The sequence below is a fragment of the Danio aesculapii genome, chromosome 23, assembly GCF_903798145.1.
Source record: "Danio aesculapii chromosome 23, fDanAes4.1, whole genome shotgun sequence".
Taxonomy (NCBI): domain Eukaryota; kingdom Metazoa; phylum Chordata; class Actinopteri; order Cypriniformes; family Danionidae; genus Danio; species Danio aesculapii.
The window spans coordinates 45,152,810-45,172,013 of record NC_079457.1 but is presented as its reverse complement, the minus strand read 5'-3'; the positions used below and the strand labels follow the sequence as shown (position 1 = coordinate 45,172,013).

The 19,204-nt window shown below is 36.0% G+C and overlaps 1 protein-coding gene across 1 annotated transcript in view; it reads left to right on the top strand.

Moving 5' to 3' along the window:
* Window positions 1-19,204, top strand: part of b4galt5 (UDP-Gal:betaGlcNAc beta 1,4- galactosyltransferase, polypeptide 5) — a 57,674-nt gene that overhangs the window by 18,259 nt on the left and 20,211 nt on the right. Inside the window, exon 2 of the mRNA XM_056449453.1 lies at window positions 17,719-17,838. Coding sequence (XP_056305428.1) covers window positions 17,719-17,838 — 120 coding nt within the window. The remainder of the gene's footprint in view (window positions 1-17,718; window positions 17,839-19,204) is intronic.

Genomic DNA, 19,204 nt, shown 5'->3' with positions numbered 1-19,204 from the left:
GACGACTAGTCTAGTTTTGAGCTATTCTTAGAGGTCTATTAGATTTTCACTGACAGCCCAAGTTTAGCCTTGTTAGCTGTCTACGTTAAGATGTCTATTAGACATCTATTAAACACAAAATTGTTTGCTGGGGAAGAACTCTCTGCCTTTACTGAACTGCGTAAGTTTTATATTAACTATTGCAGTTTAATAAGAGCTGCTGAGCTCATAAACTGTAAATGTGAGCTTTGAAACTGTGGCAGAAGTAAGTTGCACAGTTTTAAGATGCTCAACTTTGATTTCTCTTTGTTTACACACTTGTGCTGTCAAGCTGTTGTATTTTAAATGCAGTATCACACTCGTAGCCCTTTAAAGTGGCTCTTTATCAGCATGGATGTGGATGTGGAAGCAAAACTCAACTCCAGTCATGAGTGCTAACCTCATGTTGCTCCAAACATTTTTTTTATACTTAAGCATATGCTAAAAACTGCCATCAGCTTAAACTCGGTGGACACAATCTGCAGGAAAAAGTAAATGATCATTGAGTCATAAAACATTAAATAGGTAGAAATGACTCATTTTAGTTACACTTTACACAGACATTAGGTTAATCATAATTCACTTTGCAACATAACAGCTAATTCTTGACATTCAACATGAGCCCCGTGAAGTTTTTTATTTTTCAAATATTTCCCAAATGACATTTAACAAGGCAAAGGCAGTGCACATGTTATTTTAAATGCTACTCCATACTGTTGTAGCTGATGAGCCATGAAGTGAGTTTAAAAACGCTGTGTGTTGTGCAGTCTGAAACTAAGAGCAGAGATGTTTGTGGCTGATACACCTGTGTGGGCGTTTGCAGAAGACTGCGTACAGTGTCGCTCTCATTTGCCTGCTGATGTTGCTCTGAAAAACATGAGGAAGCTCTGGTCATACAGGCTCAGTCAGAGAGTCCGATCATAAAGTTTAAGTAGGATGTTACCATTTAATATAGCCTGGACCTACTACTTTGACCAGCCACTGAAGTGAAATGCTTCAGTCATCGTCAATAAAACACATGCAGCATGCAGTGTAAAGCCATTGAAGTTTATAGTACCATGTCAGGAAACTGACAAGGAAATGTGTGAGGCGAATGCAATAACCAAGTTTATAATCCAACCAGATCTCATAAAATAAAAATACATTTAAAGTGTCCCGTTAGGCTCTTTTGGATGTTCCTGTAGCTGTTCATAACTGCTTGGCAAGGTTTCTAAGAGCATAGTATACATATTTTTGTCATGACCAAATCAGAAAGATTTAGTATGGTAATGGATATGTATATGGCAATGTTGATGTGTTTGGTCTTGGCGGAATAGATCTGCTACGCTGCTGCTGCTTTGATTATTATGGCAGAGCAAATAATGTAATGTGTGTATTTATATAGCGCATTTATCGTGTATGGCCATACACCCAAATTGCTTCAGAATCATGAGAGGGAGGCGGGGGGGGATGGGGGGTTGGTCTCTCCACACCACCACCAGTGGGCAGCATCCACTTAGATGATGCGACGGCAGCCACAGAACAATGGCGCCAGTGTGCTCACCACACACCAGCTATAGGTGGAGAGACCGTAATAGAGCTAATTCAGAGGGCGAGGATGATTGGAAGGCCATGATGGGTAAAGGCCAAAGGAGGGAATTTGGCCAGGACACAGGGGTTTCACCCCTACTCTTTGCGAGAAGTGTCATGGGATTTTTAATGACCACAGTGAGTCAAGACCTCGGTTTTAAGTCTCATCTGAAAGAAGGTGCCCACTGACAATATGGTGTCCCCTTCACTATACTGGGGCATTAGGACTCAAGCAGACCACAGGTTTAGCACCCCCTGCTTGCCTCACTAACACCACTTCCAACAGTGCGGTCCCATGTGGTCTCCCATCCAGCTACTGACCAGGCCCAGCCCTGCTTAGTTTCAGCGAGAAACCAGTCTTGGGCTGCAGGGTGATACAGCTGTGGAAAGTACAGAGACTTGCTATTGCTAGTATATTCACAGAAATGCAAACTGAGAGTATAACACGATGCTGCAATCATAATATATATGAACCCCAAAAGTATATCTAAACACAGGTGGAGCTGGGGTGGAGGGGGGTCTCTGAAAACGCACTGCACATTGTTGCCGTAAAACAACACTGTGGCATTTAGAATGCTGAAGAGCGAGCTCATTGGCTGCTGAGGTGACATTAACCAATCACCTGTGCATAGGAATGGATTATGTGTGACCTGTTTGTGTGCGCATATAATTTCACAATAAAACTTTGTCCTCTTTTGTTTCTCCCAAATAAAGTGATTCTGAAAAGAGTCAGTAATTCTTGCACAAAACTAGTTTTGGAACTAATCTGAATGAGGTAAAGATCGGATCAGTCAGTTATATGATTTACTTTAAATCATACAATTGTCTCCCCAGCAACTGCACACAACAAACAAACGGGGTAAAGAGACTAAGAATCATTCACTTGTATGCCATTTGTACAAAATAACTTCTTTTTTTTTTTTTTTCAATTAGAACCATAAACAGATCTCAGTAATCATAGCAAAATTTTTGCTTGGCCCACAAGCCACAGTGAATTACTGTTCGGATTAAGAATTAAGAAGATGCACCCATCGCACAGATTGCACGGGAGTCTGGCAATTAATGACTCCCATGTGTAAACGTTGTATCGAGGTTAGTTGTCACTCGAGTCCCATTCACAAATGATCTCCCATGGCAATATGGGATAGCGTAGCGTCCATCAGATGCGCACTTCTGAATCTTCAGTCATCCGGGTACTTCACGCATACTGTTTTTCGAATTGTATGAAGTCGGACATACTACTCTTAATACTACTTTTAATGTACTACATTATATGGAAGTATGCAATTTCTTTCTTTCCATTGACTTCCATATTGTTTGTTTATCCTACAATGAAAGTTAATGTTACAGATTTTAAGTTTTCTTAAAAATATTTTCTTTTGTGTTGAACATAGGAAAGAAGCTCATGAGAGGGAGTAAATGATGAGGAAATGTTCATTTTTTGGGTGAACTATCCCTTTACTAGACAAATTTTAACAGCCAAGTAATTAATTTGTATTTCTTGTGCTTTTTACAGGGTAGATTGTGTTAAAGCTGCTAATATTTCCGTAATATTTCAGATTGTGGGACATATTCAGCATATCAGGCTGGCAGGAGAGTAGAGTAAAATGCTGGCGTAGTTCTAGTTAAGTTAAAACTGATTCAGTTCAATTCAATTGTCTCTGCGTAACACGCATTCATCAAACATCTGTTTTCATGGCATCCAGTGTTCAGTGCAGGAGCCGGCTCTGAGGTTAACAAAAGGATATCAACGACTGGTCATTAAAGCTGATTTATTAGGACTCGGTCGGCAAGGACCTGCCGCCATGACGACAGTATCAACAGAGATCCCTGTTGCTGTAACAACACGACAGACGTCTCATCTGCTTGGCAAGAGTCATTGTGTTTAATTAGCAGTGCGCCCCTCGATGCCTCCATCTGGCCTGCAAATAAATCGTGTTGTGTATACATTACAGCAGACAAACATAAACACGGTAAAGCAAGACCAACGCAAGTACAACAAGAGCCCTAAATTAAGTCCTCAACGTCCTGCATCCAGTCAGACAGAGGATGAGGAGAGAGACGAGATGTTTAAAACACTCCTGCCTTTTATTTTCAGTGAAATTAATCCAAGCATAATTAATCCTGTAAAGATCTGACCAACTGTCCAACTTTCAGATTCAGTTGGTAATTCACAACTGCATCTGGTTGATGATAAGCAATAGGTTATATTAGAGATAGTTTATATAAGATGTTAGAGGGATAGTTCACCCAAAAATGACAATCCTGTTATTGATTATTCACTCCAATTGTCGCAACCCGGTCTAAGTTTTTTTCATCTGTTTATAAAAAAGAAAGAAAGAAGAAATGCTCGCATGTGTTTAGCGTTTTTCTTTTTTTTCCTTATCCCAAACATGACCGTAATCTGATTGTGTTTGCTTTGGTTTGGTTTTTTCAGGGTTAATTATTGTGAAATTCCGATTACAAGAGAGAAACACTGGGTAATCTCTGTAGACTGATGGCATCTCATGCCGTTCAGCCTTTCATGCCGTTCAGCCTTATAATCTGTAAATGTGAGCTGTTTTGTCATCACTTTAGACATTACGCTAGAGAATCATTCAAACATGATTCACTCTTACATGACGAGTGAATTAGTAACGGCTTCTGCTGTTCTGACATCAGCTGCAGATGTGAATGAATGGCGGAAGAAAGTAGTTCCTCATACAAAAGGATTTTGAGACTGTTGTGTTCTTTTTGTATACACGATTAATCCGTTAAACACAATATCACACATGTAGCAGTGCAATATGGCTCTATTTGACACAACGCACACCTCCCACCAGTGCTGATATACAGCCATATTGCACTGCCACTCGTGTGATATTGCTCATATACAAGGCTTGACATTAACACCCGCCAACCCACCAAATGCGGGTATATTTCACCTGTGGCGGGTTAGACAGACACTCCCACTAGCCACTTTGGCTGGTTGAAAATAATGTTTAGATCAGGGGAGAGAGACCCTGATTAGCATGTTCGTTTAGTGTTGGAGCAAAACTGTGCAGGACACTGGCCCTCCAGGACCGAGTTTGCCCACCCCTGGTTTAGAATGTAGTTTTCCTAAAAGCAGGCTTCGACAATGATGAAACGGAGAAAAACTAGGTAAAAAAATGCATGCAAATTAGATTTTTTTTTTTTATTATTATTATTATTTTATAGAATCGGGAAGCAGCACGACTGACCAAAATAATTGTGTTAAGCAAAAGAAAGCAAGTGAATACCGAATAAGATGATGATCACTCATGCTAACAGCTGATGTGATGCACGCAACTGTTTAAAATGCGCGCGCGCTCCCGTTTCCTTGCGTGAAGCAACCATGCTATAAACGCAGCTAGTGTAATCGGTATCTTTCAAATAGTCTAGACAAGAAGTTATGCTCGTGCACCCACAGTCTTGCTGCTTTCAAGAGCTCCAGATTTGTCTTTTTGTAAGCAGCGCCAGTTGCTTTCGCTTTAACCATTATTTGAACAGATTATTAATTAGCCTAATGTTAACCGTGTGCGTGAGATCATCCTTTTATGATCACACATGGTATGGTTTACACCTGCTTTCTTTTGCTTACAGTTATTTTTGTTAATGTTTTATAGTTTTTTACAATAGCATTGCTTAAATTGAAGATTAACTCACCATTTATGGGTAGTTAACTGGTGATCTGGGGCATTTAGCCATGACAGATTACTGTGCATAGTTTTAGATACTTTTTTTATTGTCAATTGTTTATTTTTTTATAAGAAATGTTTTGTTAAATAAAAAGTGTAGTATACAGCTATTTTGCTTGTTTTGACACATTTAAAATTTGTGGATAAGAAAGAATTATTTATTTCTGTTCGATTTGGTCAGAGATTCATTTGGTAAATCCTTAATTTTGAGCTCTGAAGTCTTGTGAAATAAAAACTAATTGTAATACGACACTATGAAGCCATGACCCATTTGCTCATGCTCATTGAGCAAGCTGATACACGACACGCAAAAAGTGAAATGAATGAGGAGGCATGTGGAGATAACACAAAATGTAAATCAAGTAATTTTAGCATGTCAAAGTCATATTTATGCATATAAAATATATTTTCCCGACAACAAAATTGTGGCTAGTGAAAATACCGAGTGGCTAGTAACATTGGAAAACTACTAGCCACAGTGGCTGGTGATCAAAAAACTTAATCTCAAGCCCTGCTCATATATAAAATCTTTAAACTGTAGTGCTTCAGCTGTAGGTGTGAAGAGCTGATGTGCTGATATGATGCTGAGGGTTCCTGTGATTGCTTCAGTCCAGTAAAATGACCTGCTGATGGAAAAACCATCTTCAGCTGAACTAAGCGGTCACTAAACTTTAAACACAAGCATCGTACAGAGTAACGTTTGCCTCCACACCCATAATCATTTTAACTCTTCATGTGAGCGTTATTACTGAGGGACTGGTGTGTGTGTGTGTGTGTGTGTGCGTGAGTGTGTGCGCCTGTGTGCATGTGTAAAAGTCCACCGATGCCTTATGAGCACCCCATGACTGGCCTTCATGTGATCTGCTGTACAGCTCACATAAGATCAATGCTAGCATATGTATCTGAGTTGTTGTTTTTTTCATATTGACTTGTTTCACAAGCTTATTATAAGGTATTTAATGGCCATAACTTTTGATAATGTTACTGTAAAGTCAGCTTTTAACATAGGCGGAGGGTTAAACAAACTCCAGGGTAAAGCTAATATATGCGATGCCCTTTAATGCATTTAAAAAGATTTGCGACTGACCAAGAAGTGGTTTTAACAAAAGCACCACCTATAAACAAACATCTATTATATTCAACACGCGCATTAAATTATTTTATTAAACTCTCCCACTGATCTACACTACCGGTCAAAAGTTTGGAGTCAGTTTATTTATTTTTTATTATTACTTTTATTTAAAAATCTAATTAAAATTATTCTGTTCATCAAGACGGCATTTATTAAATATTAAAAAATTGTTAAATACTTATTTATTAAATATTTATTTATTACTTACTGTATGCAGTTTCAAATGAAATTACTCCTTGTTGCTTTTATTACTTTTACTAATAATAAAAATAATAATAATAATAATATTAGAGCGATTTCTGAAGGATCATGTGACTCTGAAGACAGAAGTAATAAAGCTAAAATTCATCATCGCGGACGCAGCCCTCACTATTCTGCCGCATAGGTCGCCTCTGGATGCGCCGGCCCTGAGAGTACGAAATCATTCTATTTTTCACGAGGCCAATCGAAAACCGAACTTGTAATTCAGCTATCAATATTTAACCTTTAAAATGTAAAACTCCAAACGCTTGCCGAAACAAGATTACTAGGCTAGACTGTTACAATGAAACTACCAATTTAATGCTGAAAACAAATTAAACCAGAGTAATTTATAATACCTCTCTCGTAATACTCATTAGTCGTTTTATTACTGATGTCCTTGACCAGCAAATCAGAATAGTCCGCTGGCCCGCACTTTTGGTTTGGTTTTCAGAGCAGCTGCGAACAAACAGCGCTCATCAGTGCAACGTGCGGGGTTGGATAGTTTCATTTTTGTGCGGAGGGGGACTTTAAATTTGATTGACAAACTTACAATAGCTAAAGTGTTGTGTTAATCATCAACATTAAATTACATTCATATTACGCTTTACACCAGTTACATGTTTTCAATGCATTTTTTCCTTTGCTGCTATCTCCGTGGTCTCTGGCCTGGGGGAGGTTAAGCCTTCCCCAGCCATACACACGCTCCGCCTATGGCTTTTAATGGAATACTCTAAAACATTCACATTGAAAACTGTTTTTTTAATTTTTATACTTCAAAATATGAACAACTTTTGCAGATTTTACATTTATTTTATTAATATCACTCTTATTATTGTTAATCAAATGCAGCCACAGTGAAACATTTCAAATATTTTTATCAACATAAACCGTAATGGCCATGTATGCGAGTATTTACATTTCCAGCAGTGATTGTCTTAAGTGTGTCTAGACTGAGCGGGCTCTTGAAGGGTTTAAATCGGAAGCCAGCAGCAGCAGCTTCAGGATCATGTGGTCTGGGCTTACTCCAGTCACAAGGCTCTTTATGGCCGTCTGGGGGTTGAAATGCTGGCGCTCTGCTGACAGGACGCGACATGGTTCACTTCAGGAGAAATCGATGAAAGCAGTCCAATTACCCCTCATAATGCAATAAACTACGTGTGCTGATATTAGTCATACAACTCCTCACAATATTTAATGTAGTTTTATTACATTACACAAATGTTTAGCTAGCAGGTTGAGCTGTCCTGCTGGATTCAAGGTACATGAGATACGCCGTGAGGAAATCAGATTCATAAAGATTTATAATGCTTCAAACTAGTTTATCAAAACTTAATTTCCATCTAACAAGTTTAGGTTCTACAAATGTTCCCACCCACTAATTTATATTGCATTACTTTTTGAATGGTCTTGGAACATTCAAAACATCCAGTTTAATAAGTCAATGTACTAACAATGGCTCTCATATCTGTTGTCATATTTAAACAGACATTTGAACTTCTCATGAAAACGTTGCACCTAATTCAGAAGATGTGCGTACACTCATGAGTTTGTTCTTAATCCTGTTCGTCTGTTAGTGAATTTGGAGCATTCTCAATGAGCTCCCGCATACACTAGGTTAGTCATTTGCATAATACATGCCCACACCAGCTACATATAAGGGCCTTCCTCAAAAGTGGCACTTGTCCAGAGAAAATTTAAAAAAGACAACTTATGAATTTAAGAGTCAATTATGGCACCAAAACAAACAAAAAAAAGAACTTTTAACGTTGATGAAGGTTTTGATGTTGGATGAGGAGCAGAAAGTGCTTGGGCACTTTTTTTTTTTTTTTCTCCACAGAGTTGACTTTAATCCAACTGCTGGCGCACAGAGCGCTCCGTCATATTCCTTCGGCTTAGTTTTTTATTTATCAGGGGTCGCCACAGCGGAATGAACCACCAACTATTTCATGTTTTACGCAGTGGATGCCCTTCCAGCCACAACCCATTACTGGGAAACACCCATACACTTAAACATTCACTCATACACTACGACCAATTTTGTTTACTAAATTCACTTATAGCACATGTCTTTGGACTGGGGAAACCGGAGCATTTGGAGGAAACCCACGCCAACATGGAGAGAACATGCAAACTCCACTCCACTGCCAACTGACCCAGCGGTTTCATTTTATTTTATTTTATAAAAATTGCTGGGTTATTGTAACTCAATGCTGAGTAAATATATGAACAAACCCAACCGTTAAAATAGTTATTTAAACACGACTGAAAAAAAAAACTTAACACTATTGTTAACACTAACAATAGTTGACCCAATAATTTTAGAGAGTATGTATACATGTATGTATGTATGTGTATATATATATATATATATATATATATATATACACATACATATATATATGTATGTATGTGTGTGTGTGTGTGTGTATATATGTATATATATATATATATATATATATATACATACATATATATATACATACATATATATATATATATATATATATATATATATATATATATATGTATATGTATGTATATATATGTATGTATATATATATGTATGTATATATATGTATGTATATATATATGTATGTATATATATATGTATGTATATATATATGTATGTATATATATGTGTATATATATATATATGTGTATATATATATATATATATATATATATATATATATATATATATATGTATATATATATATATATGTATATATGTGTATATGTATATATGTGTATATATATATATATATATATATATATATATATATATATATATATGTGTATATATATACATATATATATATATATATATACACATATATATATATATACACATATATATATATATATATATATGTATATATATGTATATATATATATATATATATATATATATATATATATATATATATATATATATATATATATATATATATATATATATATATATATATATATATATATATATATATATATATATATATATATATATATATATATATATATATATATATATATATATGTATGTATATGTATGTATATATATGTATGTATATATATATATATATATATATGTATATATATGTATGTATATATATATATATATATATATATGTATATATGTATGTGTATATATATATATATATATATATATATATATATATATATATATATATATATATATATATATATATATAAAATGCCATAGAACTTGCATAATTTATTTATTTAGTTTTTAATTTAACTAAAGATACAGTCACAATTGCCATGCCTCCAAACACAAGGGGCTCTATTTTAACAATCTAGGCGCAAAGTCTAAAGCGCATTGCGCAAAAGCAGTAAGGGCATTTCTGAGTCCACTTTTGCAATTTCAAGGATGGAAAAATACGCTCTGCACCACGGCGCATGGTCTAACAGGGTTGTGCTTATTCTCTTAATGAGTTATGGGTGTGTTTTGAGCATAACATGCATTTAACCAATCAGTGTCTCATCTTCCATTCCCTTTAAGCGTCAGTTGCGTCATGTCATGGCGCATTTACCATTTGCATGGTGGACTTTGTAAGTGGAAAAATCTGAATGCTTCACTAGCGAGGAAAAACAGTTAAACAGAGCATCTGCAGCGCGAGGATAAAGATTGAGCCTCCTCCATTCGGCCTCTTTACTTTCTTTTTCTCTTTACTTTTACACTTTACTTTCATGGATGAGGAAACGGTGTTGGACTCGCTCCACTGAAGACATCCATTAGCCTACATAATTAATTTAGTTTAAGCGCAAAGATTTGTTTTAAACTATTTCTAAATTCAGGTCTAATTTCCAGCAAACGAATAAATGAACAATAATAATGAAGTGTGGTAAAAAACACTGAGCTATATCCAAACACGCGTTCTGTTCTTATGCCCCATATGATGATACATGCGTCTCCAAAACCTGACAGGTGCACAAATCTGAATTTGTTTTTATTTAAACAAATATAAATATGCATATAATAATAATAATAATAATAATAATAATAAATAATAATAATAATAATAATAATAATAACATTATACAAAGTCAAATATCACGAATAAACTAAAAAATGCCCCCCGGCCTCCGACATGAAGAAGGCATGGAGGCAGTGGTTTTTATATTTATGTAGAAAATAATAATACTTTTACCATTTTAATCCTTGAATTCTTTACATATTTAAAGATATTTGCAAATTGCTTCTATCTATTATCAAGCAAATGTATTAAGCAATGTGTATACGTTTTGGATGTGCATAGGTGCATAATTAACTCCTGCGCTGGAGTTTAGACCAGATTTCAGTTCCTCAAAAGAGCAACGTGCTAACAATGCGCCTTAACACACCTCCTTTATAGACCAGAACACCCATGAGTCCACAAAGTGTCGCAAATGGATTTGCTATTTAAACAAAGGGGCGCAAACCTGAAAATAAGAGTTGCGTTGGTCTGAAAATAGCAACAAATCGTGCCAAACATGTCTTGCGCCTTATTGCGCCAGGTGTATGATAGTGCCCAAGGTGACAAACAATAATTAGCATTTGTATAAGGACAGAGCAGGTGATTGCTGTTTGGACCTGTAATTATAAAGTGTGTGGTGTAACACTTTTAAGGATGACCACATTCTTCCAATGTGTACACAGTAAAACATTATAATTAAATCAACATTACTGCACTATTTTTATCTTAAGACAACATAATATTTGTGTTTGTTATGATAGTCAGTGTGTCACATTACTCATAAACACTTGTATCAGATTACATGTTTCTTCATGACCAATCATTGCTCGGCATCTCTGCATGATGTTAAAGCATTGTTGCAAGATCCATGACTCTTTTCCGCTTTGCATAATTCCATGCAGCAGCAGCACCATCATTTCTCTGTCATGTCATGTATTGTTGATCAGAGTCACAGATCCCACTGTCAGCCATTATGTCAAACTAAACTAGATTGTCTTATCCATACCTGTCAACCCTCCCATTTTTCCAGGGATTCTCCTGTATTTTACAGTTCTATCCCTCTATCATCCCGTAAAGGTATTTACCTGTATTTCTTCCGTACTTTCAATCTTTTTATGAAAGGATGACAAACATCAAAGCACCAATCCTCCATATCCGCAACCCATACCGCCGAACCACCAGCGGACACCCCTTGCTCTTAAATGTGAGTCTGTTCTGTGCTTTCATATCATTTAGGCATGAAAACACTTTGAAATAAGTATAAAAACCACAGGATTCCCCTTACTTTTCATTACAGGTGCCATCGCCCCTCCTAAGCAATCCATATAACAGTCATATAGCGGTGCGTGACTGTCAGCTGACGTGCTCCATAGGGATAAATAGACGCTGTTTCTCAAACGGATTCTGTTCACGCGATTTGAAGCGGAGCGAAAGTCTGGGTTTTGACTGCGTGTTTGAACAAACATAGACACATAATTAATAATAATAACAACGTCTAAACATGTCGATCTAGGTGGGTTTTCTAACTAACTTTGTTCTAAGTGAGCATAAAGTTAGGAAAGCAATTTAATGCTATCATTATAATGTTAGATGTGTGCATTTTGAAAGTGACACCCCTGTTATTTAATGTAATTACACTAAAAATGTAAATACATGAGATTTATGCGTTGCTCTTTAATCAAAAGTGAAGACTAATTAATTAAAGATTAAAGGTTTGATAACTTGATTCTATTTCTTTACTATTAGTTTTAATAAGCTGAACTGTTTGCTGATTTATTTGCTGCTATTTTTTTTTCTTTTGTAAATATTAATAAACATATTACTGACCGTTTCACTGTTTAATTACACTCAAAAAATGACTTTTTCTACTTTTCCAAACTACTGTGCTTATTTGAGTTGAAACAACACAATTTGTATGTTTCCCTTGGGACAACTTAATAGTTTTATGTTCAATCCACTTAAATTTGTTAAAACTATCGAGTTAACTCAATCGATTTGTGTTGGGACAACATGAGGGCATTGTGTGTAACCCAGCATTTTTTACAGTGCACAATGAAATAGCTACAGATGAACATGATTGAGATTTTTGGGGGGAGTTTTTTTTAAATCCCTTATTTTCACATCCCAATGTTGACAGGTATACTTATCAGTGCCTGATTCTGAATAAACATTCTTTATAGTTTTCACCAGTGTATAATGTTGCTATGACGCACGTAGAAGGAATGAATAAGTCACACACTATATGATTGGCTAATAATCAGAGACTATGGAAAGCATTCCTGAGATTCCTCTGTGTGTGTGTGTGCATGTGACTTAGTGCATGCTTGACTTAATGGCAGCTCATGCATGTTGTGGAGATACACTGTACAAATTGTATGGTTCCACACAGAGATGATTCCTCGGATTTACTCAATTTTTTTACGTTAAGTGGTTGTAAACTATTTATTTGGGCTGAATTTAAACAAACAAATTAAGTTGAACATTATTACATTTAATATGTTTGTCTAAATTCAACACAAATACATTGTTTGCAACACTGTTTTCAGTGTTGTCCCAACACAAACCTATTAAGTTAACTTAACAAATGTAAGTGGATTAAACATAAACAATTAAGTTGTCCCAAAAAAATCTGAAGAATTGTGTTGATTCGGCTCATTTTAAATAAGTAGTTTGAATGAACAGGAAAATTTATATTTTTTCAGCGTAGTCTGTCTCTCATGAGAAAGGTTTATACAGTTGAGTATACAGTCAGAATTATTAGCCCCCCTTTTAATTTTCTTTTTTAACTAATCCCCAAATGATGTTTAACAGAGCAAATTTTCACAGTATGTCTGATAATATTTTTTCTTCTGGAGAAAGTCTTATTTGTTTTATTTCGGCTAGAATAAAAGCAGTTTTAATTTTTTTAAAAGCCATTTTAAGTCAAAATTATTAGCCCCTTTAAGCTAATTTTTTTTCAATAGTCTACAGAACAAACCGTCATTATACAATAACTTGCCTGATTACCGTAACCTGCCAAGTTAACCTAATTAACCTAATTAAGCCTTTAAATGTCACTTTACACTGTATAGAAGTGTCTTGAAAAATATCTAGTCAAATATTATTTCCTGTCATCATGACAAAGAGAAAATAAATCAGTTATTAAAACTATTATGTTTAGAAATGTGTTGAAAAAAAATCTGCTCTGTTAAACAGAAATTGGGGAAAAAACAAACAGGGGGGCTAATAATTCAGGGGGGCTAATAATTTTGACTTCAACTGTATGTGCTCAACGTGGACAAACCTGTTGTAGCAAGTGTGTGTGTGTGTGTGTGTGTGTGTATAAAAAAGGGGGTATTCAAATGGAGATGAGCTTTATAAGCTTTAACCACATGCTCTTACAGTATGACAATTATTCCAGTGTTCACTGCCTTGAAAAGAGGTTTGCGGTCATGTGCAGTAAACGGGTGTAGTTTAAGGGGAATAGTGTACAGTTGTAAATCTTTTCTTAAAACACACACACACACACATTCACTGACTTTGAGTGTGAGCATAAGGAAATGCCGTTTATCTTTGGGGCAGTCCTGCCTGCCATAAAGAGCCATTGTTTTCTGCTCTATCAGCATGGCCTTGTGACTGCACCGGACACACACACACACACATTCTATCATGAGGGACAGATTCCAGTATCATGACACATCACGTTTGATGTCACTGGTGCTAGAAACTGATGTCTTAAAATAAGGATATTCTTATGTGTGAAATCTCTTGATTGTGCAATAACACACGCTTTCTCAATGACACCGCTATGCTAATAGATTTGTTAGGCTTATCTTCTACACTTATCAGCATGAGTATATGGTTACACTTACTTTAAGGGAAGGTGGTTACAGTGGAACGATTCATTTGACTACCGTGCCATTCATTCATTCATTTTCCTTCGGTTTATTCCCTGATTATCAGGGGTCGCCACAGTGGAATGAACCACCAACTATTCTAGCATATGTTTTACTCAGCGGATGCCCCTCATAGACCATTTTGAGGGATTTAAACAATAACATTGGCCCTAACGTATTTCCTGTTTTGCGTTTTTAATTTCTATAGCTCTCGAGAATTCTAAAAGATCTACATATTGATAAACAACATTATGATGGCTGTTTTAACATTAAGATATGATTGAATTGACTCTTGTAACAGTTATTAAAATAGTTTGACAACAAGCAGGAAATTTTCATGGGCCAATGGCATGACCACATTGAAATAGTCTATAGCGCATGTGTTTGGACTGTGGGGGAAACCGGAGCACGCAGAGGAAACCCACACCAACATAGTGAGAACATGCAAACTCCACACAGAAATGCCAAATGACCCAGCCGGAACTCGAACCAGTGACCTCCTTGCTGTGAGCTGACAGTGCTAACTAATAAACCACCATACTGTAGAATATTAATCACATGTATTTACCATATGGTTAGAATGTGGGTTAGCTTTAGCGTTAGCATGTAATTATGCATCACACGTGCATGCCACATGTGTAATTACATCACGTGTGTATTACTGAATGTCTTTCTCTGATTTATTTATTTGTATTACACTTTTCAAATACTTGATCCCTGTATTAGCTGGCTTGTCAATCTGCCGAGCCACATTTTAACATTACATTGTCAACATTTCTAATAAACTGACCAATTCTTATTTAAGAAGTATCTGGAGACTGGTTACTGGACACAAATATCTGGATATGGTTTATTTTATAATAATTGCTTGGCTGTTAACACTACTCTGTGTAAACATACGGACAAACTATATATTATACTATGATATAAAAATTATTTGTCAATAGTTGACCCAATAATTTTAAAGTGTATACTGTAAACCAATGCAAAATAAATTACTTACAGTAAAAACTTAATTATTAACTTATTAATAACCTCTGTAGTTTATGTACAGTCAATAACACTGACGGAACTACATCAGCCTCTATAGTTTCTCCATAGTTCATCTGTAGTTTTCCTTTTAAATTTTTTAATACCACAGTATTGAACAAAAAGTCAGATATGAGTCTCAGTAGTCATGTCAAAGCAATAATTATATCAGCATACTATCATTTCAAAAACATTTCAGGAATCAGATGCTTTGTTTCCAGTGAGTACTTAAAAAAACTTGTCCATGCTTTTATCAGCAGCAGGGTGGATTACTGTAACGGACTCCTCACGGGCCTTCTCAAAAAAACAGTCAGACAGTTGCAGCTCATCCAGAACACTGCTGCCAAAATTCTGACCAGAGCCAGGAAATCAGAGCACATCACAGCTGTCCTCAGGTCTTTACACTGGCTCCCAGTTACATTCAGAATATGCTTTGCCTTGCTTTGAAAAGGCTCAAACTTCAAAAATACCATTTAATAGCCCATACATTTGGGACTATAGCATAGTTAGGTACATGTACTTACTACAGTATAAAATACAGTAAAGTAGGGAAGTCTATCAATATTGGAAAAAAATTATATCTGCGATTTTTTTATATATTGTAATATGAATATAATTTCACAAGATTACTCTGTTTGGAAAGAATTCATAATTTTACATTGATCAGGATGATTTGTCGAGGAGTGCATCTGCATTTACAAAATGGCAAAATATATATATAAAATAAATTAAATCACAGATGAAAATAAAACTGCTTTATGGTGGAATCTAACAGTATTAAGCTAGACAAATTCAATATTCAAATGTAAAATAACACCGTATAGTCTTTGTCATTGTGTAAATAATTAAACACAATTACTCTTTCTTGAGTCTAAATAGTTTAAATTGACTTGAAATCACTTGAGATTGACATTGCGATATCAATGCTGAAACTATATATTGTGCAGGCCTACAGTAAATAATGCATAATTACAACCAACTAAAACTAGAACAAGTAGTTAAAGTTTGCTAATAATACTAATTAGTCATAACAAAGTTTAAGCAGGGAGTTTTTTTTTTTTGGTAATAATAAAAATAATTTAATCAAACCTTTAAAATATTACCTATTATCACCTTTTATGCGTTTTCATTATATGAACAGCATGAACATTCCTGTCAACATCTCCTTATATAATATGCTGAAGAAATGTACTCAAAATTGTTTTATATTTGCTGCTTGTTCAAACTACTTATTTAAAATGAGCTGCATCAACACCATTCTGGAGTTGTTTTTTGGACAACGTAATTGTTTTATGTTCAATCCACTTACATTTGTAAAAAGGTGCCTCTTTAAGATGGTTATCTATTGCAGTGTTTCCCAACCCTGCTCCTGGAGGCACACCAACAGTACATATTTTGTATGTCTCCCTTATCTGACCCATTCTTGTCAGGTTTTGGGGTCTTTTCTAATGTTCTGCTGAGTTGATTTAGGTGTGTTTGATTAGGGAGAGGTTGAAAATGTGTACTGTTGGTGTGCCTTCAGGAACAGGGTTGGGAAACACTGATCTATTGACATCAAGTGTTGTGTGGTGTTTATGTGCCCTGTGTGCGTCTCTCGTACATCTACTGCTTTTTACATTTTGACGGAGCAGTCGGTGCGCCTTCAGTTGCATGTCTGTCAACATTGGGATGTGAAAATAAGGTATAGCTACAGGTACATAAACTGAGTGTTTTGAGGATTTCATAGGAGGGGAAATGGCGCTTGTAGTGGAAAGGAAGACAATTTCGCCATTTTTATATTTAATTCAAAGTGTTTTCATGTCTAAATAAAATGAAAGCACAGAATAGACTCGCATTTAAGAGCAAGGGACATCCCCTAGGGGTTCGGCGGTATGGGTTGCATATAGGGAGGATCGGCTCTATGATGTTTATTGCCACCCTTCATAGAAAGATAATAAATATGGTAAAAATACAGGAAAATACCTTAACGGCATGATAGTGGGATAGGATTGAAAAATACGGGAGAATCCTGGGAAAAAACGGTAGGGTTGACAGGTATGCAGTTGTAAAAAGTTAACTTTATTTCTTCATATTGACCCAACACAAATCGCTGGTGTAGAACCCAGCATTTTTGTAACAGTGTGTAATTATTCAGATATTAATACCCCCCCCCCCCCCCTCTCTCTCTTTATCAACAGTCAATGAGTACCTGTTCATGGTTCAGGCCCGTGGAATCCAGATCCGTGAGAATGTGAGGAATATGGGGGCTCAGGTTCTGGAGCAGGTGGTCCGCAGTGCTTACAGCATCAACGGCACAGGTACGACACACTAATTTATCCCCATCATTGTTGAACAGGAAACACCACCCATCTTCCTTCCCATTAAGGGCATCCTGTCAGCAGCACTGTCACATCCTCAGGAAATCCATGCTCATTCATAAAGTCAAGATTTAAGTCAGCTCCATTTAGCCGGAGGTGTAAAATACTCAAATTACTTTTCAAGTAGTTTTAAAAATGTGTGCTTTTTCTTAAGTACATTTTTAGTGCTTATCTGTATCTTTTTCCTTCAACTTGCAGTCACTATTTTATATATTAATACTATATTTTTCTAGTCTACACTACCTGACAAAAGTCTTGTTGCCTATCCAAGTTTTAGGTACAACAAATAATAACTTGACTTCTAGTTGATCACTTGGTATCAGAAGTGGCTTATATGAAAGGAAAGGGCCTCTAGATTACGCTTATTTTACCCAAATAAAATATGATCATGCCTTGATTTTTAATTATTTAATTGGGACAGTAAGGTCTGACTTTGCTTAGACAAAAGTCTTGTCACTGAACAGAGATAATGTATAGTATAGAATATAAAGTCATGGTGGAGTGGGAAAAGAATGAATATTGTGTCTGACTCCATCATGAGCTTGGAGGACTGCATCCATACATCTCTGCATTGACTCAAATCACTGATTAATAAAGTCATCTACAATGGCAAAGAATCTTCAACGCCTCCTCCTTCATCTTTCCCCAGACATGCTCAATAATGTTCATGTCTGGTGATTGGGCTGGCCAATCCTGGAGCACCTTGACCTTCTTTGCTTTCAGGAACTTTGATGTGGAGGCTGAAGTATGAGAAGGAGCGCTATCCTGCTGAACAATTTGCCCTCTCCTGTGGTTTGTAATGTAATGGGCAGCACTAATGTCTTGATACCTCAGGCTGTTGATGTTGCCATCCACTCTGCAGATCTCTCGCACACCCCCATACTGAATGTAACTCCAAACCATGATTTTTCCTTCACCAAACTTGACTGATTTCTATGAGAATCTTGAGTCCATGCGGGTTCCAATAGGTCTTCTGCAGTATTTGTGATGATTGGGATGCGGTTCAAAACTACCTTCTGACACTTTTCCAAATGATCAACTAAAAGTCAAGTAATTATTTGCTGCTCCTTCAATTGGGATCGACGACAAGACTTTTGTCAGGTAGTGTCCTCTGATTGGCTAAGTAGAATAATCAGTCCTGTGATTCCTGTCCAATCAAATCACACAAAGACAGTGCGGAGAGTGGAAAGCATTAAATCTTTTTAAAGCTTTATAAGTGTCGTAGAAGAAGCTAAATCATTACACCCAATGATTGAGAGACTGTTTAGATGATGATGTCCACCTGGATGAGGACTGAAATCACCAA